This window comes from Centruroides sculpturatus, unplaced genomic scaffold (assembly GCF_000671375.1).
Source record: "Centruroides sculpturatus isolate CEXI.00-Female unplaced genomic scaffold, Cexi_2.0 scaffold1108, whole genome shotgun sequence".
NCBI classification, from domain to species: Eukaryota; Metazoa; Arthropoda; class Arachnida; order Scorpiones; family Buthidae; genus Centruroides; species Centruroides sculpturatus.
Genome location: NW_019385232.1, coordinates 19,883 through 43,048, shown reverse-complemented (window position 1 = coordinate 43,048; position 23,166 = coordinate 19,883). Strand labels below are relative to the sequence as shown.

The following is a 23,166-nucleotide window of genomic DNA, read 5'->3' as shown; positions in this document are numbered from 1 at the left end:
AACTAATTTAATTTGAATTAATGTTTTAATCATAACTTTAATTACTTAATTAAGTATACAATAAATAAAATTAGTACAAGGTACAACTCGTACGCTACTCCCATTTACAGAGTGTAATTGGAACTGATCAGAGTTCATGTTTTCCTGTCAAAGCCTCTGGAGACGATCAAAATATTTACGAATATTAAGAATCGTGATTTCAAATTACAATTAGTTTTATGAATGGATACGAGTAAATATAATGTATATCTATTGTTATTCCGGGTTGTTATCGATCGATTATATTGCTGTATATGTAAAGAATAAGTTAAGAAAATAATATATAATTTTACCAGTAATATAACGCTGTAAATTATCATTTGATGCGAGTAAAATATTTCAAATTACGACCTTATCGTATAAAGATTTAATAAAATATATGGGGTGGACCAAAATTCGGTTAACCATTGCAAAGATTATTACCGATTTTGTAAAAAAGAAAACCACACTGTTGGAAATTCAGTTTATGATTCACATTCATAGCTGTAATAAAATAAATACCCGATATTTATTCAAAATACAAGGAATATTTATAAGGATAAAGAATAAAAATCTTAATTAAAATCCTAACGTTTATAATTAGCAGTTTGGTTTAATTATAGCTTCAACAAAACTAATTTTATGAATTTTCTTTTTATTCTAGTCAAAAGAAAATTTATAAGCGCACAAACGCATTCAGTCACGAAGTAATTTAGATTATTTACAAATTCTTTCGATCACGAAAAGAATTTTTTTTTTTCCAAGATAAATATAGAAATATTTTTAAACAAAAATCTAAAATTCCTCTAACCGATTAGAAATTACATAAATTTCTTATTAATTTATTCTAATTAAATCAAATTTTATTTATACTCGAATATGAAGATATTTATTAAGCTTTGTCGTCAAATATCTCTGTTTATTTGAGTGTTTTAATTAAAAAAAATTGGAATTTATTACTATAAAGCCTCATGGAAGAATTTTTTTTAAAATATGCATCCTAGAACAGAGGTGAAGAGGGCCAAATCCAATTTAATTAAGAACAATCTCACAAGGCCGCATGTTTCTGTATTCGGCGTATAGTACATGTATAAAATTATACATTAATTAAATATAAAAAAATCTTTTATAACTCAAAGTTCATGACATAGGCCTGCTATGATATCGCGCTAGAACTGAAAGGCTGCAAGATGCCTGAAAGTTCCTGGCCTGTCCTAGAAGATAGTAAAAATTGGATTTATGAAAGAGCTAGGCCTATATGAGACTTCTTATTCTTTATTTGAAATTATTATTTAATTCGAGTCTATAAATAGCATGCCTTTATATATATAAAGCGTAAATAAAGTTAAAATATATTCGTGAAAATCCCAGCTCTTTCACACGCGAGATGATATAGAGCGTAGTTATTAAAGTTCTACGTCATCTCGCGTGTGAAAAATTCGTAATTTTAGCGAATTCATTTTACCTTTATTTAATCGCTATATATATATATATATATTATTAATAGNAAATAAATAAATTTAACAAACCTCACGACACCCCCCAAAAAATATAAAATTAAATGTCGAATATATAATAAATATCGACTTTTTTTTTTTTTAAACTTGAGATTAAACTTAAGTTTTAAATTTTTAATTAAATAATATTTAAATTTAAATATTTGTATAAACGTAGAAACATTTTAGCATCAGTAATAAATTCGAAAAATAAATATTAAATATTACATATGTAAGATATCGATTGTAACAGTTCGCTGGCGGTCACGTGACTTTTCGATCTTTGACCGTGAAAGATCGCGCGTCCAGTCGAGTTAAAGCGATAAACTGGTTTTAATGAAATTGTTTATACAATTATTAAACATCTTTCTACATAATTACTATTGAAACATTTTTTTAAAAGATAAAATACACAAATTTCTGTAGAAAAGTTTATTGTCATATGGGTATTATACTTCGATACAATTAAAACACACAAACACTCCATTTTAAATATTATAATAGGGTCATTTAACGATTATTTTAGCTAATTTTTGCCGAAAATGACTCGAATTTTAGGTGGAAATCGTCGAAATTTCGCTCTTATAACCCGCTACGTCGGGTTACAATTTTTATAGCATCGTCGATCTTATCTCGGTGTTAAAGTGTATTGTGACGTTTTAAAAAATGATTTATTTTTTTAAACGGTAATTTTAGAAGAGAAAACGGCCGGCCTACCATTTTATCCGCTTACAACATCACCGATGTAAAATATTAAAACGAAAAATCATCAAGTAGAAAAAAAAATATATTAATTTCATTAATAGAGTTTGCACGAATATATACGCTAGAAATGTATAAATATTTTTTACATCGCATTAAAATGTGCGAAAAAAAATTGAACATTAAAAAAAATATCTATGTATATATTATGCATATATATTTAAAAAAAAAAATGACGTCACAAGCCGGGTCTTTCCTTTCTTGACCGAAGGGGAAGAAATCCGCCATCTTGAAACGATGCAAGCATTGACCCGACCGAAAGCAAACGATGCTGGGATTGTAACTGTTTATTAAGCAAATGTTATGACATTGCGTTGGAGAAAATTGATCAGAGGAATCGTTTACGACATAAATTAAGAAGGTACGAGGATCCCGATCGCTGACAATGTAACGTTTGATCGGAAACGCAGAGGATTTGTTTGTGTGTACGATTTCTGTTGTTTTATCTCCGTTCGTACGGTTTACACTTCGCAACTAATGGATTGGGCCAGAAGACGGCAATGACTATACGTATTTATCACGGATACAAGACAATGTACACCTATGTCATCTTAACGTGTTGTTTAGGAATCAGTGCGGGTGAGTCCGGAATTATGGAATTGATTGACTTCTTGGCATTAAATGCTGCTCGGATTACCTCTGACCTATTTCCTGGCTCGTAAATTCCTAGCTCCATGCTAAGTCACCATTTCCATATATTCTCTTGCCATTGTTTACTTATAATATACAATTCTTATTTACGGTAAAACCTCCGTTAACGGACACCTTTGCTTCGCGGACATTTTTTACGATCCCAAATCCTTCGAATAGGACGTATCTTATATTTACCTCTAAACAACGGACAAACTGATCGGTGTCCGCTATTCGGAGGTTCTACTGTACTTCCTTACACAGTAAACTAGTGGTTAACGTGGCTCGGATGCTCTTAATGGTAATTTTATGTAGAGATAATTGTCCCGTGCCTTCCTTTTTTTTACATTTTACGTTGTTATGTTATTTTAAGAGTTTTTTTGGAATTTTACACCTTAAAAGTGGCCTGTTGAAATTTTTTAAAAGCTTTCTGATGTCGCATTCTAAATAAATATATACATTTGTTAGATTTGTTTTACATTTTAGAGAAGTGGACCGAATATTAAATATGCAAAATTATTGGAAGATGTCGAGCGTGGATTATTAATGTCTGATTGAGTCCGTCTAGTTTTTCTTGCCCGAAAATCGATTACCAAAACAAATAACTGATGGGAAAATATATAAACAATGTAATTTTATTGATTATATAAACAAATTTTCACTTAAATTTACTTTTTTTTTTTTTTTCATTGATCTTATATAAAGGTAAAGTTTATCCTACTTTTCTGTTTGTATTCAAATAAATTTAATTCGTAAGTAATGTTTAAATAAATTTATATAGGATCTGTAGGAAATCTTTTGTATTTTGATTTCCTATACAATACATTTCTAATATTAGTATATATAGTACATTTAAATTGAAATGAGGAATGCACTTCAATTGATTTTAATGTAGAATAGTTAATTATATCATTTTCTCGTAGGCTCTTTTTTATTTATCCGGTAAGTGTTTAAAATGAAATCTTTTATCGATTTTCATTTTATTGTAAAATGTAAATGATGACGATGTAACTTTCTGTATGTTTTGATGATAAATCACAAATATTAAGTAAAACGTAGCATATATCTTAATATTTCTGTTTTATTCTTGAAGATTGCGTACGGCAGCTTTATTCTCTGGTCGTCTCGTCGTCTTTTAACTTCTGTTACAGCATCAATTGTTTGCCTTGTATTTATTGAATAAATTAGAATGATGTGAAGAGCTTTCATTTAATATTTATGGTAGTTTATTAATAGGAAGTTTTTAATTAAAATTATTTATCACATCATATTTAAAAACATTACAGTAGAAAGGTTTAAAAATTTCAAATAGAAATAGTAATTCTTATTTTTTTAATTTTTATAGCCGTATAATACTAACTTTTAGTATATTTTTGTCCTATGACGCTATCTATATCGTAATTATCGTTCTCTTTGATGGTATAGTATGGTCGTTTAACAAATGTAAGAAAATAATTAAAAATTAATTTTATTTTAATTACATCAACAACATTTAATTGTGTACAAGTTAAAAATGATAAAGAAGAGGTAAATTAGTATTATACAAAATTTAAATGAAGGTAAATTAATATAAATGTGACATTCTACTTTATTTCCACATTTCATTTTCATTTATCATTTATTCATTCCAACTAAGATAATTTATAAAATTAGTGAGGTTATTTTCTATAATATTGTCAAATTGGATATTTTTTTTGTTTCAGTTATTAAGGTGAATATGATTGATTTTATTTGTTTATAAACTATTATAAAAGATATTCAGAAACGATCATAGTTTCTTTGAAATTATTTATTAATGTGGAATGTATGCATTCTGAATTATTCTTGAATGCTTATAAGCTTTTATATTTATGGTTTTATTATCCTATTTTGTATATTTTATTTACTATTTCTGAACTTTAATTAAGTAAAATGTTTAATATGTATCAATTGAAATGTTATGTAAACAGGGAAATTTTTCTTTGCATAATAGTATATTTTGAGGATTCTGTTTGTCATACATTCTATTAAAAATATAAGATACGAAACAGAATTGCATAATAAAAATTGATGATGAAGTAATGAAAAACTATATTATTTATTGAAAGTATGTTTTAGCTAATATGAATACTGGTAGAAATTCTAAGAAAATAATAATAATAAATGCTAATTCAGAAAACCAAAACAAATTTTTTATTCAGAAATGTTCTAGTTCTTTTAAAAAGAACATCATCAGCTTTGAAATTGCAAAGTACTGTACATTAAAATAAATTTGAAATTTAAAATTACGGGAAAATTACAATTATAATTCGTTATAACGTATACTTTGTAATTTCAAAGCTGATAATGATCTTTTAAAAGAATGAAAATGTTTCTGAGTAAAAAATGTTTTGGTTTTCTGAATTTAGCATTTTCTCTTATTATTTTAAATATGGCACAAATTCCAAATGGTATTTTTGTTGATTCTAAGAAAAAACTTCAACTTAACAATAATTTGACAAACAAAATGTTCTAATGGAGCATATTGGGTCTACAAATTAAAAAAAATAGAATATAATTTCAATTACTTTGAATTTTAATAAATATTTATCTTTAGGGTTATTTGTACTTATGCAACCAGGTCTAAAACTTTAATTTTTTGAATGCAATTTCCAAAAATGAACTTTTTAGGTTTTTATAAATTGTATTCTAAAAAAGTTTTAAACTGCTTGGTCCAAAAGTATTTGGGATTGTATTTTATTTGTTTAATTTGCATTTATTCCAATCAAGCAGAATTTTTTTGCCCAATAGAGTTTTCTTAGGTATTATGATGTATTTGATCAGTGTAGAAATGCCCTAAGCTGTATCATTTTCTAATAATTCTAAATATTTAGAAGAGATGAAATTATTTTTTAAAATATTTAAAAAATTTTCATAGGTTGGAATTTGAAATTTCCCACTGTTGACTGTCTGTTGTCCTTCCTGAAATCTTGTTAGGTAGATGAAAATCAAGACCAGATACGGAAAGCTTAGGGACTGGAGGCCTCAATTAACTATATTTGAACTTCTGGTCTTGACCTGGAGTCATGTGATTTTTTAAAATTAAAATATGATAAAAAATTGTAGCCTGGCATTGTGACAATGTCACAAAAATCCAATTTTTACCAGTAATTTTTATATTTATCAATAAGTCAAAAAGAGTATAATGCCTTATTAAAGTATTTTGAATATGATCTTACTGAAAACTTAAATTTAATAGCATTCAAGTGCTGATTCTGCTATAATTGATCAATAAAACAAAACTGCTTTATTTAGATAGCTAAATTATTTACTTGACAAGAAATGTTTTTGGTCTATTCTAGTCCATGCAAAACCTGAGGCTGGTTTAAAGACAGACCAAAAACATTTGTCAAATAAATAGTGTGGCTATCTAAAAAAAAAAAAGCAGTTTTATTTTATTTTATTGATTGGTACATAGTAAAAGACGGTGTTAAGGTTGTGCAGTTTGAAGATTAAAGTGCATCTCTTTGACATTATTGTTTCTCAATTAAGAATTTTTATTAGAAAAACAATAATGCATGAAGATTATAACACTTCTTTTGATTTAAAATCACAATTATTTGGAATATCTAAAATAATTTTATTTCTGTTCTGAAAGACTATGATAAATTAATAAAATTTTGTTTTTTTAACCATCTTGAGATGCTAAAACTAAAATTTTAAAATTATTTTGCTTCTTTTAAATTTTTAGCTATAAAAACTCAAGATATTTTAAGTTATATTAATGATTTTAATATCTTAGATATTTGAAATTTTAGTAAGAAAATACTGCATGAGTGATGTTTATTATTAGTGCAGTAGTAAATAGAAAACAAAGTACCAGTTACTGTATTTCCTTGATTGTAAGATGTATATTTTTGTACATATTAATGTCTGAAATCAGGATTTCTTATATTCATTGTTATATAAGACAACCAGTTTGACTACTGGTAGAATTCTGAGCAAGTTGGAACACAGTTTATCATCTGCATGTAAGCAAACTTCATCATATCTATTGATTCTATCATTATTTCTGTTATGCGCATGGGTAATACTAGTGTTGTATTCAATTAAGATTTGCTCTTTATTTACCATTTTAAAATGTCTTTGAAAACGTTATATTATGTCACAATATTGAAATAAAAAATATACAGTAGATCCCCCTATAAAACCGTTTCCTATAGTTATGATTCCTATAAAAATTGTGGCAGTATCCGTAAACAACGGTAAAAATAACTCCTATAATACGTAAAACGTCATCGGGCAGCCGAACTACTTTCCCGCCGTCCGTAGCGCCACGCTACGGACGTTTAGGCGGATAAATTGAGTTTAGTATCGTCTGTTCATATAATTATATATAAATTAGGTACTGTACATATAATTATATATTAATTATATATAAATTAGGTACTGTATATATAATTATATATTAACTTAATTTATTGTAACTTTATTATAATTAAATATATATTTTTCGCCGTCTAGCGTCACGCTACGGCGAGTTAGGCGACCTATCGTCTGTCCAGTACTGTAATTTTATACATTTCTTGTGAAAGAAACATTTCTTATTTAACGGCCATAAAAATTATTTATATTAAGGATGTCTCCAAAGGTCAACGAAGTTTTCGCAGAAAAATAATATCAGAAATCGCGGCCGCGGTTTGATGCGCTGTTCCGCGACGAAACCAAGCTTTAGCAACGGGCGTAGTCGAACGGTACACACTCGGTAAGCAATCCTACAATTTTTTGTTTATAACGTAGTTTATACGGATTATTTTCAAAAAAATATACGTATTTTGGAAATGTTGAGTCGAATTAGTCTAGAATCGATTAATTTTATGAAAGAAAACCTTTCAAACAGCCGTAGTCCGTAAACTATGATTCCTACAAAATTGATTCATAAAGAACGGAACATATCTACCGTCTTATAGGGGGATCTACTGTACATTCAAAAAGTGCATGGAAACAATACTGGTGGCATAGATAAATATATTGTGTTTATTTATTTTAACATTTCGATCAAAATAAAAATGAAAGATAATTCTATAGATTTATGCCATTATAGATTAGCAAAATATAATTTTTATGCACTTTCAGTATTAAATTGGTAGTTCATTTGTAATTGATGACATCTTAAAGTTGATGGAAATTACCAGCAAAATTAAGATACCAGTTAGGATTAACAACTGGTTCCACCAATCATCTCTGATGATAATCAAGGTTAAAAGAGATGATTGGTTGAGCCTGTTGCTTGTCGTCGTGTTATTTTGCTCCTCACGTGCATACTTTTAGCAGTGAAGAAATACGTTAATCAAGTATTTTTTATATTTATATATTTTGTGCACGTCTATATTATTTTCTCTATAAAACTTTATCCACGGTCTTACTGAAATAATGTTGCAATGTAACATTTATGTTTATAGCATCCGTTTGTAATTTCAGAAGTCTTTTGAACTATGTGGAAATAGTTACATTGTAAATGGTTTGATGCTCTGCACTACACAGTTTTTATATTTTCACTGATATTTAAATGCAATGAACACTTTTGCAATTATAAGTATTATAAAACAAATAATTAAAAATTTCACATTAAATTATAAATATTTTTAATAAAATATAATATCTATCTACTAATGACTGTATTGTTCCATTATCATGCAATCAAAGGATTTTTAAATATGGATATAAAATTGTGAGAATATTTTCTTACTGCAAAATTTTCATTTTTGTATTTATAAAATTTTTAAAATCATTTTATGCGTGTTTTTAACATAATGCTTTTAAAAACTTCAAAAAAATTATGCAAAATTACCAGAAATTTCTAATCATTTATAATGAGAATGAAAAAGGGAAAAATAACTGAAATGAATTTCACATTAAGAACGTTATAAATTTTTTATTATATGTTTACTTTTTGATTTGTAAGTAATTTAATAAGAATTATCAATCGATAGGTCTTATATCCTTTAATTTCTTCAATTTAATTTTTTGTCTTTTATTTTTGGAATTGACAAAATAAGATTAAGTTTTTCATAGTAATTACATTGGTCTGGAAGTGAAGATTGAACAAGGTATAGGTAGTGTAATTGACAACACGTGCATGAAATAAGCAGGAGATGTGGGGCCTGCTATGGATTGATATTCTCTTCCAGAATATTCTAAATTCATTAATTTGTTTCTAGTTATTAAATTTAACATAAAATGACAGATTAATGCCTACCTGTAGTCTAAATTACATATATTTATACGTAATTAGCCATATTATAGCCCAGTTAAAACTGGCAGTATTGTTTGCTTGTCATAGTAAAGTTGGAATTATCAAGGTTAGATTTTACAATAAGTTGAAATAGTTAATAAAGTTTTATTGTATTATATCAAGGAAACATATTAGAATTTTCTTGATAAATATTGAAATTTTTGTATAGAAAAGTTTTGAGCATGTACAGGGTTCCAAGAAGTTATTGCGCAGTGGATAATGTTTTAAAGAAAATTTTAATAAAAGTGAAGTTTTACATAAGATTTTGCAGCTTTTCCTACTGCAAATGCTAGAGATATTTCCCAGAAGTCCCAAAATCCAGGGGAGTGAGGTCTGGAGACCTAGTGGGCCATATTCCAGAGAGATTAGGAGATTATTTGGCAAAGAAATCTTCCAAAACAGGAACATCTATGAGCAAGCAGTAACACCCCCTACTACAAAGTGGAAATGCGGGACATACTATACAACTTGTGGGTCTTGTATGCAATGCCACACACACAACTTTAATGTCATTACAAATTTATTGCTGCGCAATAACTTTTCAAAAACCTGTATAATATATTCCTTCTATACATATGTATACAGTTTACCACAAAATATTTAATTTAATTTTTATATTGTTTGCCATATATTCTGTATTTATTTAGCTTCAAGAATGCTTTTTTATGATAAACGTATAGCAGAGTAGCATTATAATTATATTGTTCAAGACTTGAGTTTTTAATTGTTTTGAGTGAACTAGTTCTGGATTGTGAATGCATTGGAATCATCTTCATATTAAGATGTTCACATTTTATGAGTTATTATTTTATATTTATTTATAAGAATATTTATTTTAACAGGACCTAGATATAAATGTTTTCTCGAGTTCTTTAACTAGTTATTTATTGCAACATTCAATGTTAGAAATCATTGTATATATGCCATATTCTTTGAACTATAAAATGAAAACTGTGTATTTCTAAATTTCAAGTGTTGAATGGACAGTGTAATTCTTGAATGTATTTTGCAGTATTATTGATAATTTGTATTGATCAATCAGTTCCATAAATCTTGTCAGTAAATTGTTAATGAATATGATTTACTCTTTTTGTTCATCTATATAAAATATTTTATGAACAGAAAGACATTGTTTAGGGTGTGAAGAATGGCTAGGAACTCCTTGTGTGCTTTGCCAGGCCAAAAGTGTGTCATTAAACATTACTTCTCACCTGGGATTTCCCTATCCATCTTGTCTTGTTTATTAGAGAATTGTTGGACCTTATCATCAATATAAAATAAAATATTTGTTGTTAAATTTTACATCAAAGATGTTTGATACAAAGTGGATTTTTATCACAGTTTATTTATTTTTATATATATTATTTATTTATATTTTTAAAAATCATTTTTTCGTTTGATTTAGAGCTCCATTAAAAATAACATCTCAAAATGATTACTTGTTTACCTGAAACATCCAAGAACTTTATTTATATGTGAGTGATTGGATACAAAATGTAATCAGTAACCATGTGATTTTGAACTTGTTTCTAAAATATATCTTTATCCTGGATAAAGATCTTGTATGTTTTCTCAATTTTTTCAATTTTAAATCATTTTTGTCTTTTTTAGTTAAATAAATTTTTTTTGAATAATACAAATGGAAACTCATATATTTATATCAATATATAGTAACTGTGAAGTTTTGCCATATCTATTTTGCTATCTGTTTTGGAATCTTAATGTAATTAGTAATTATAAACACTATTTTAATTAATTTATTAATACTTTGAATAAATCTCTTAATAAAAATTAATTGTAAAATAAAAACAGAATGAGGATTTACAAATTTGAGTTTTTTATTTTCATATATATNGTTTGGTTACCAGTATCAGTATTTATACCTTATCATACTAAATCTGTTATTTTTTTCTAAACTATAATAAACTTGTCTGTAATGACAGATAATGAAAAAATATTTTGAAACATACTAATAGCATTAATCAGATGTTACAGTGTCATTCTATAATGACAGTGCTGTAGATTTCTACAAATAAAAGTATGCTTTAGAAATTACTACTGAACTTTTTATAAGGTAACCAGAATTATGCAAATTTTAAGTGCCTATTATGAAGTGATACAAATGAAGATATGCATGTTTTTGTTAAATTTACTTACATTTTTTTAATATTTCGAGAAATGAGCAAATATAACAATACAGAATTCATTTCTGTTTGTTTCTTTTCAATTTATATACATAATTTGACTAAAGAGTGTTGATTATATTTTTCTAAAGAATAGAGTGTATTAAAAACTTAACAATCTTGGTCACTTTCCTTGGAGATAGCCTTTTTGATTTTTCATGTTGACAATACCAGATGTGTTGAGATTCATTTGTAAGTATTTCCAGGTTTAGTTCTTTCAGGGAATTTGTATCTGGTCAAAAAATATTCTTAAAATATGAGAAAGTTGTTTCAACTTCTGTGCTACTAGTAGATACTTGTTTAAGTAAACTTCTAATTGCAGTATTACAAATTTTTAGATTTTCAAACCCAGAAACAAAAAAATTTCCATTAGGTTATTTGTAGGTTTACTCCATGATTTCTGGACAAGTTAGCTTTATAGTAAGCAATTTCAATATCTAGAATTTCCTGCCATACTCTTCAGGTATTGTGTAAATTGTACAGAATTTATGTGCAGTTAATATATTACAATTACTTGCACATCACTAATTACATGCATCCTGAAATTTTGATATAGATCTTGGGAAAATATAATTTATTTAAAATAGATTGATACAGAAATTTAAATTTTGTGGTAGTGGCATGAGGAAACGATGTTCTGATCATTATTTTTTCTCTCCACAACACTAAAAGATGGGAGGGAGATTTTAGGCACTCATTTATATTCAATTTTATTTATTATAACATTTTAGCAGTTCAATATTTTATAATAAAATCAAATTACTGGTAATGTGAACGTAAGTGCAAAATTTTTTAAAATCAGTTTTCATAAATTTTATGCATAAATATGCAATTTATGAAAAATGATTCAAAACTTGTTTTTTTTTTAATTAGCTAGTAATACTGTAATTGTATTTTCTCAATAATATTTAACCATGTTCTGGGTTTACTTCAACCAGTATGCAAAATATACATTTTATGCATTTTGGTTGCATTAATAATTTATAATAATTATAAAACTAAATAACTTTATCTTAAGATTTGTTTTCATGATTTTCAAAATAATTTTTGAAGAACTAAAAACCTATAGTAAGAAACACACCCGGTTTCTATTTGCTGAGTTTTTCCTTTATTCCAAACAGGCTTTTACATTCATCTGTAAAAGCCCGAAGATCGCCTAACTAAATAGGCTGAAAACGTTTGGAATAAAAAAAACACTTTGCAAATAGAAATCAGGTTTGTTTTTTAGTATAAGTAATTAATATTTGCTGAGAAGGAAATAGATAGAACTAAAAAGCATTCGTAAGAATCATTAAAATAAATAAAAGATAAAGAAAAATGATGGACATTCAAGTAATGTGAAAATAGAAAAATGCAGTATAGGCTTGTGATTATAGATTTTTTTAAATTAAAATTTGAATTTTCATTTCAGAAGATGCAAAAGAACATACTATTCTTAATTAGAATGTGAATGATGCAGAAAGGAACTGTGTGCTAAGTGAATTTCACTAGATTCTTTTAAATCATTTAAGATTCAAAATTGCTTTGCTTAAAAACAAATTTTACCTACTTATTTTGCAGCTTTTTTTATTCCTGCTTTATTTTCTTTGTATTCAGTCATGTATGACTTCCTAAAATCATCATCATTTTTTAAATTTTCCAACTGGAATTTTAATGTGTGAATCTAAAAGAATACAACAAAGGAAAAGTCTGTGTTGAAGTAATTTTAAAGGCCATAGTAGGATAAGCATGGTGAATCAACCTCAGTCAGATAATGGGATGAAAATTGGCCCAAAAGCAGATATCAGTGAATGATAATTAATGCCCAATATTGGACCAAATTTTTTCATGAATTTTGAGATTATGTATATATCTTTTGAATTTTCCAAAATATCACTGTTTCTTTGCATCAAATTGCAAAGTAAAAAATATATTATTTCTGGAAAAATTGAGACACACAGATTGTGTATTTGAGAATATTTTCTAGCATGAAATTCAATGGAAAAAACTCAAAAAGTTTTCAAAAAATGATTTTACTGGTTCAGAATGTATGACAATTTCAAAAATATTTAGGTATCTTTATATTACTCTATATCTATACTACAAAAAATTGTAGACTTTATTTGCCAAATGCAACAATCATACTTTTAGAACTGCATTGTAGTTTTTTATGCTGTGAATTATTTCTTAAGGAAAGGAACATTAATCCACACCAATGCTTGTCTTGGGACACTATCAAGTGGTGATGGCGAGTGGGTGACAGACATCTGGGCAACAAAATAAGAGATGAACAATAGATGAAATGCAATTTTTTTTTGTTTTCATTATAAAAATCACTATTTTCTATTGATCTATTACCTGGTAAATTTAAATAATTTTTAAGAAATGATGAACTTTCTTCTTAAAAAAGATTATTTAAATTTATGAGTTAAAAGAATGAATTTGTAATTAACAAACATATTTATACAGATTACTTACTATATTTATTTATTTATTATTACTAGTAAATAGAAAAGTCTCAAAGAATAATTCATATCTACCTCCAAAATTAACAAATATACTTAAAAACAAAGACAATAATTACATAAAATTAAAAATACAAAAAACAAAAAAGTATAAAAGTTCTTCAAAAGAATTTGTTTTCCAAGAACTGCTTTTCTTCGATGCACTTTGTACACGTTGTAAACTGCTGACGTACAATAATTAACGATGCTATAGTACATTATTTGAAAACATTTCCTTTTCCTAAGTTGGAAATAACTCGTAATATACAGGGTGTCTCAGTTAAACGTTTCAGAACTTCTAAGAGGGGTAGGATGCATCCCGACGACTCAGAATCATATAGCAATGCAGGGTTGGAAATGCTTTCCTGAACTGGTGATGTACACAGAAACAGCTAACCTCTGGTGCAGGCTTGCAAAGAAATTATGGCTGGTAATATGCCTCATCGGATATCGTTTCGCATACAAGCACTGTGTGGCTGGCCCACTACAATCTGCAGGCCCATACACCAAATACATATCGGCTAACTCTGTGTCCTTGTGCGAAATGATGATTTCCTGCAAGAACGCTCAGAACTTTTGCGCAACGCCATTTACCGCGTCAGGAAAGCATTTCCGATCCTACATTGCTATATGATTCTGAGTCATTGGGATGCACCCTACCCCTCTTAGAAGTTCTGAAACATTTAACTGAGACACACTGTATATAACCAATTTTACAAAAAAATAAATAATATCTGTCAAATTGTGTGCTTGCTAAGCATACAAAAATTATTAAGTTTCTGTCGCCCAGATGACAATCAGCCGGTTAACCATTGCCTACTTAACTGTCACCCGTTGTGAATTGCCCACTTGATTATTACCTAGTTGTGTACCCGCTTGCCTTTTCACACCATCATTATTTTGTCAACGTTATATGTGTGTTTCATGAATACTTCTACATAAGATATATTATTTTTCTATTTTTTAATACATTTTGTAATATATATAACAAAGTTTAGTTTTTTACCTACATTTTTCCTTTTTTTTTTATTAACATGACATCTCTGCAGTAAGTTTGTGTGAAACAATGGTAAATTTGTTAAAAATTTGTATATTCTTCTAGATTATTAAATTAAATGAATTATGTAGTGATGTGTGCTATTTCTGTTTTGTTTTTAAATCATTCAGTTTCTATTTCATTTGATTTAGAGAGAGTGAAGCCAAAGGTCTTTGAAAATGACCAAAAATATTTGTCATTAAAGAGACTTTTGCTGCTTTAAAAGATTGAGTGAGTTTTAATATCTATTGAAGTAGTTATTATTATATTATTTTTGGATCTGTTGTTTCAGATTCTTTGATCTGACTAAATTTCCCACTTCACTTAGCTTCCTGCCAAACTTGTGTTTATTTTTATTTTCTCCCTCCTCTCTGGGTAGGCAGGGTTTTTGTTTGATGCATAGATTTTTTTTTTACAGAATTTCATTTCAGTTATTGTTTATTTCTATGCCATTATTATTATTATTTAAGTTATCAGTTTTTGATAGTATACACTTTCTTCAAACTTTCTGATGTATATGTCGTCTCCATAATCAAGAATTTTACATTATTTTTATCTATTTTGTAGTTAATCACAGTACAATGTTTGTAAAATGCAGAATTTATTCAAATGCATTTTAAATTGGTTTCATGTTCTTCACAAGAAAATGTAAAACTGGAACCAGTTGGAAATATCAAAAAATATAACCTTTTCCTCTTTCTAGCAAAATGTTTATTAATGGAACAAACAAATGTTTTTGGCCGGATTTATAGGCCTACTTCAGGTCTATCGTCAACTCTAATACAAGAAATATTCTATTAGAGTTGACTATAGACCTGAAGTAGGCCTATAAATCAGGCTGAAAACATTTGCTTGTTCCATTAATAAACATTTTGCTGGAAAGAGGAAAATGTTATATTTTTCTATATTTCACGTTCTTTAAATAGTGTTAAAAATTTTCTTTTTATTCTGGCTATGTATTATGTATAATTTGAAGTTTTTACATGTGCGAGGGATGCTATGTACTGTTGCCTCTGAGTGCTGTTTTTATTGTGGATGTGTATCCAAAAATAAATGAAAGAGAGGGGTGCTAAAATGGCCAACGGTTGCAATTTTGAGTTGGAATTTGAAGTATTCAAAGAGTGGCAGTTGAGCAAACCCATCAAGTTTAGTTGTAAATTGAGTATTCTTTAATTAAATCTTAGTTAATCAGTCATTTTGTAGTTTTGTGGCATTCTGATACATCAAAGGACTGGTAGAAGCTAACAATACTACATTTGATTTTTCACATTTTTGTGTGTTATCTGTTTCTTTTGGTTTTAATATTAGATCTGTTATTTATTAAATGGTATTAGAGTTATTATATATTTATACAGACATTTATATATACAGTAGAACCCCTCTAATCCGTCACCTTTGGGACTGGGGGTATGGTCGGAACGCAAAAAAGGTCGGATTATCAGAAAAAAGTAAAATAAACAATCTTCCCCTTTGTCCAGTCTTTGTAGCACTGCTAATTTTTCATTTAATGAAAGAGTAACGTGTTTATGTTTCACTCCTGGCATGTTAAAAACACGCACAAAACTGTACATGTACACACAATGTAAAACATATACTGTAATGAACACAGAAAAACGCCACGGACGGTGAGTCACCGACGAGTCGGGACAAGTTTCTCGACTCCGACCACGGTCGGATTAACCGGAGTGACGGACTAGCCGAGGGCGGACTAGAGGGNCAAAACTGTACATGTACACACAATGTAAAACATATACTGTAATGAACACAGAAAAACGCCACGGACGGTGAGTCACCGACGAGTCGGGACAAGTTTCTCGACTCCGACCACGGTCGGATTAACCGGAGTGACGGACTAGCCGAGGGCGGACTAGAGGAGTTCTACTGTAGAAACTTTTTGTAGTATTTTTCATTATTATTTCTATTATTGTCTGTTTTTTTCCCACTTTATTACTCTATTTGGACAGTTATTTAGTATCTTTTTCTCTTTTAAATTTGATACACTAAAACTTGCCCAAAACGGTTCCTGAATAAAATAGAAACCTGTCTAAATGGAAAAATATTCGGTACCATGTGATTGCTGTTTACACAGGTTTTACTGTGTTTCTTTTTCTTTAACCTGTCGATTTGTAGTTCTATTTATGAATTTTTTGTATTCCAGACAGATGTTTCTTTTAATATAGTATGAGTTACAACCTATGATTTTGTCTGTCATGTGGTCTTTTTTTAAGTGGAGATTTCTAACTTATTTTCATATCTTTGAATTTAATATGTAAATAGTTTAATATATTTTTATTCTCCTTTTTCCATTTCAAATTGTAATTCTTTGCAGCAATTGTTTATGATATTTGTAAGGTTATTAATTTTAATATTGTTACATTCGTGAATGATCAGTATGTCATCAATGTATCTTGTGTAGAGTATTATGCCTTTTATTTCCTTGATCATTTAGTCTGTCTAAAGAAATAATTCACAGCAAATGCAACAATGTTAAAGAAAAGTACAAACAATTGATAAAAAGGGCAAATTGTGTGTGATAAAAATAAATCGTGTACCAAATTACAAAAACAACTTTTTTGAGTTATCTAACATGTTATGATGTGAATATACTACTGAATTTAGTTTTTAATTAATTTTTGGCAGAAAATTTCTAAAACTCAAAGACAGTGCCATGAGTGTAAACTTTAGAAATTAATGTTAAAATTTTCTAATATACACAATCTTTTGTTTTGCAGTTATTATAGTAATGGCCATTTTTTGCTTTGTGATTTGATGTAAAGAAACTGATATTTTGAAAAATTCAAAAATAAATGTTCATACATAGCCTCAAAATTTGTGAAAAATTTAGTCTAATGTTGGTAATTAATCTTTTGCCAATACCTACTTTTGGGACAATTTTTATTTCATTATCTGACTGGAGTTAATTCACAGTGGTTATCCTACTATGGCCTTTAGATTGTTTTTATGAATGTTTATGCTAAGTGATACTAATTTCGCAATAAATAATTTCATCAATTACTTTGTAGACCTGGGTCAGCGAATTGCTTTTATCAAGAATGCATTTGTTTATATTTCTCAAGAAAGTTCTTTAGAGTAACACGAGCATTGATATTGTACTAGATAGGATTTTAGAACTAATTTTACTTAACATTCATCTAACAAAATGTCTACATTATTGTTGAAAGTATCGATTAGAATGCAATATTTGTTTAAACTCAGAAATATCTGGAAAGTTTGCTGTATAATATTCTAAAGATAAGCGCTAGATCCTCGAAAAATGTTTAGTCCGGTAAAACTTATGGCTTCTATACCATTGGTTGTCTTCTATATCTCAAAAACTTAGAACGATGGACTGACTTTTGAAGTTAGAATTGAAAATAGTACTTGATAAAATAAAATAACAAATAGATAAGGACTGGACAATAATTTCAAAATTAAGTCTAACATGAGTCACATGCATTATTTCTATAATATGTAATCTTTATTTTTCTTATTATTCACAACTGGTGCATCATGAAATGTTTGTATATAGGTCTTATAAATAAGTAAAAAGCCAAATACCATTATATATACTGGTTTGACTGGTATATGTATCTATATTTAATATTATTCAATTGGTTGAAGGAAGTCCAGTAGTTATTATCAATATAATGGTTGTTTAGTAAATACATTATATTAAGGAAAACTGAAACAGCTTATTTTGAATGAGATGAGAATCCCAACTTTAAAATTTGTATTTCTTCTATATTTATAGAATTCAACAATTTCAATGTTTTATTTTTAAAATATTCATTATTTGTTTATCCTCATTCACCTGTGTTTAATCACTAATGATTATTATACTCACATTAATTTTGAAAACAAAATTAAATGTATCACATGACTTTTAGTGATATCCTATTTAAATCACACAGTAGTTGTTAAAAATGAAGAAGTTTGCTGACAAACAATATGAAAAATATTTTTGAGTATAAAGAAAAAAAATTTTGTTATTTTAGCTAAATGCAATAAATTACACAATTATAATTGTACTGTATATAAAAATTTCAAATTCAAATAGTTCTTGTTTCTATTTTACTGTCTTTGTGATTTTTACTTGAATATCTATTCCCTTACTCTAATTTGTAGAAGCTTTCTTATTTGTTATTCTTATGCATTCACATTATTAAAAATGTTGAAAAACAATTTTAATTAAATTAATAATTAAGAAAAAGCATATGAAGGGTATATAATAAATAAGAAATACTAAAATTATTCCATGGACAAATTCTTATTTTACTTTCTTCCATATTTGATTTTTGAAGCAAATTGAAGATGGTCTGATCTAAAGCTGAAAACATTTAATAAATTATTTTTTAATTACTTGAATAAGCAATTTTATGTTTTCATATTATACATTTGAGAACCCTTGTGTAACTTTAATATATAGTGTATGTAGAAACAGACTAACATCTTTGATTAACTTCCCTTGCTAATACATTCATTTTGGATTCATAATCTTCCAAGAAAAACTGGACAAGAGGAAAATCCAAAAAGAGAAGGATTGAAAATGTTAGTCAGTTTCTACATACATGATATATTGGAGTTGCACAAGGGTTCTCAAGTGTATAATGTACAGCAACTCTAATCTATAGAGAGTTTATGATATTCGAAGTTTTATATTTATTAAAATATTGCATTTTTTTATGTTCACATGGAATTGTCAATTTTAAATGTAATATGTATGAAATATTTTGAAATAAAACACTATATTTAGATACATTAAACATAACATGATAATGAATATTAATCTATCAATCTTTATTCTTTCAATACAAGGTTTATGAACTTCCATATCTTTAAAACTTTTTATAATTAAATGTTTCAAGATGAACATTACCTATACAAGAATAATTTATATATACTGTGCATAATTTATCATATACTATTTTGCATTTTAATTTTAATGGTTTGTTTTCACAAAAAAACTACAAGGCTTTAAAACCATTATAAATCTTTAAAAAATTTAATGTTTCATTAGAAAATATTTAGAAATGGCGTAAATTATTATTTTATAAGAAGTGCAATCAATATACTGTTGAAATATAAATTACACATTAGCTCTGTAATCATCATGACTTTTCAAATGTTTAAATAACTTGCAATTATATTTCTCTAATGTTTCATCAAACTTTACTATTTTCTGACTTAAATTATTTTAAAAATTTCAAACTGAGCTCAATTATTACTATTATATAATACTGTATTCATTCAGTCTTCTGTTACTACATACAAATAATATGTATGTATGTATGTATCAAATATAAATATCTGTAAGCCTGACATTTATATTAAAGCCAAACAATTGCCATATTAGATTGGGCTGTATTACTGCTATTAATATTTATAGAGATATAAAAGTAGAGGAGAAGGTGGTATTATGGAACACTGCGGGTATTATGGAACCACCCCATTTCGAACTCATAATAAAGGCGAACTGTAGCGGAATGTGGCTGAACTGAACTAGGCAGACATCCATAGCAAGGGAAAAACCCGTTTTACTTCAGTTAAACGGTTGTCCGTNTTCTATATATTTTTCCTAATATATTTATTTATAACAGAAAGTAACATTTTATTTTATTCTTTTATAGCTATGTATTTTTTTTGGCTATTAATCCGGACTTATCATACCATGATTTCTGAGGAAACTTGTTGTTTTTCTTTTTATTTCTTAGTAAACTCTAAACTCCAAGATGTACAGTACATTTCATTCAAGAATGCTCCAACTGAAAAAGGGTGAAAACCCAAAATGTACATCTTGTAGTTTAGAGTTTACTAAGGAATAAAAAGAATGAAACCAAGTTGAGTTTCGTTAGAAATCATGGTATGATAAGTCTGGATTAATAGCCAAAAAATACGTAGCCGTAAAAGAATAAAATTCTAAAAAGAAAATAAAGGACTAGAAGCTTTACAAATAAAAAGTAACATGTTTGAAAAAATATCAAAATCTGTAAAATTAACTAGAATTTTTAAAATATATTTCCATTACTATTTATTGATATGCTGTGATCAAAATGTTTGCTAGAGAAGAAATAAATCTGTATTATAAAAATTGTAATAATTCTATGATTATATCAGTTTCTTTCGTAATTACTTTGAAAGTTTTTAGTTTTAAAGATTTAACACAAAAAGACTTCTAATAATTTAACACTGCGTTGAGTAATAACAATCCATGAAACCTTTTTATAACAGTGTTGTCACCACCTGAAGCAGACCTCGGTGGAGGTTGAAAACATTCGTGAAGTTTGTTACGGAGACAACACTGTTATAAAAAGGTTTCATGGATTGTTATTTTAAAGATTTGTATATTAATTGTCAATATTAAGTTAATATAAGTAGTCATATGAAATTTAACTTTTAACCACTTACAGTAGATAAATGATTTCAAGATTTTAAATAATAATACAAATTATGTAAATTATAAAAAAATTTAAGATATATTTAATTATTGATCAACTATTTTAATATAAATGTAACAAGATCATTTAAATGCCAGAGTTTTAAGGAGTACAAAAATTTATCTGTGATTAAGTGTTGTTTGCCGTCATTGTTTGAATAAGGAACAGTCGATTTAAATTATGTATCAGAATGTGTATGGGAATACATTCTCTGATATGTAAATTGATGAGAATCAGAAATTTAATGTTGACAAAAGACATGTTATTAGGGTTTGAGATTTAAGTGGTCATAATGAGATAGTTTATTTAATTAATAAGAGGGAAAGAAAATGAAGAATAAAATAATTAGTCACTTACCAAGTAATTGTATTAGCTTGAATATAAACAATGCACTACAAAACTTTTTCAGGGAAAATTAAATAAAAATATCTTTATATTCTCCAGTGAATCTAAATTATTATGATCTCAAACCAGCAAGACCATTTGGAGCAAATACAGATGTCTTCACAACAGATTCTCTCCTGAAGTCTCACAATGGCAATCATTTGCATGATATAGAAAAATAAGCAGTATCAAAATTTCAGTAAAAAGAGATTTAAAAAGCAATTTGATTTGAAAATGTTTTAATTTATTGTTTACTTTTCAAATTTTCAAATTCAGTTAAGAATAATCATTGTAAATGTATGTACGAGGGCTGTTCGAAAAGTTCGCGGCTTTGCCTATATGCGGCGCTGCGATCAATTTAATTTTTGGCGGGAATAATTCAGTCATCCTTGCTAAAGATACGATACCAATTTCCGCTTGATTTGTCGTAAAGTTNGTACAACATGGAATTCATATAAAACGGAATAATCAACAGTGTTATAGGGGAGTTGACTGGTATAGCCTAATAAAGAATCCAGCTGTTTATTTGGTATTTGAAATAACTATTGAGTTAGATATTTACTACATATATGTATATAAAATTTATTTATTATTAAATTATATTACAAAATGAGTGCACTTGTAAATCAGTTGAGATTATCTTTTTAAAAGCTAGAATTTCTTGGATAAAATCACAAAAACACACCTTTCATACTTTTCCGGCATTAACTTTGCACACAGAACAAATGTTGTTGGCCAAATTTACAGGCCTGCTGCAGCTTAGAAGCCATTCCAAGGATGAAAAAGCAATGTTGAGTTCTAAAGTAGAACTGTTGGATATTATGTGACTTTATTTAAATTTCTTAAATTGCAATTTATACATTTAAATAAAATTAAAAATTACATTGAATAATAAAGTAAATTATAATAAATCTTAACCACACAGAAGAGGACAGTTTATATCTTATTGTTTGGTAGAAATAAGGGTAAAGAGTAAAGTAGTTTTGATCATTCATAGAGAACCTCACTTTTTTTCCTTTTGCAAATATCAGTATTGGTTGAAATTTATAACTGGCTTTACACATTCATGATGGAGGCATTGAAACCAATGATGATGAAACCCACATTTGACATATGAACTTATTGGCATAATAATGTCCTTGTGGGATGTTCTTTCATAATAATAATAATATTGTAAGTCCATATGTTTAACATCAAAGGAGAGCCAAATGTGAGATTCCTCATTATATATTTGATTTCTTATGGCACTCAAATGTATAAAACTCACTTATTCAAAGCTGAGTAATAAAGCCACACTATCATTGTTTTCAACATTTCTATTATTGTAATCCTTATTTCTTGGCACCATAGTTTCTTTTGTTTCCTTTTTTGAAATATCCTTTTTTATGTGGACATATTGTTCTGAAGCCTAAATGCTTTTTTGAGATCATCATATTAAATTCTCAAAATTTAAAATTAAAGTATATTCATTAATAGTTCTTACTACA

At 27.6% G+C, this 23,166-nt stretch overlaps 1 protein-coding gene across 1 annotated transcript in view; it reads left to right on the top strand.

Annotated features, from left to right (window-relative positions):
• Positions 1–2,460: 2,460 nt before the first annotated feature.
• The window catches only part of LOC111636492 (activin receptor type-2B-like), a 39,911-nt gene continuing 19,205 nt past the window's right edge, over positions 2,461–23,166 (top strand). The window contains exon 1 of the mRNA XM_023381756.1: positions 2,461–2,855. Within this exon, the coding sequence (XP_023237524.1) occupies positions 2,777–2,855 (79 nt within the window). The 5' untranslated portion in view covers positions 2,461–2,776. The remainder of the gene's footprint in view (positions 2,856–23,166) is intronic.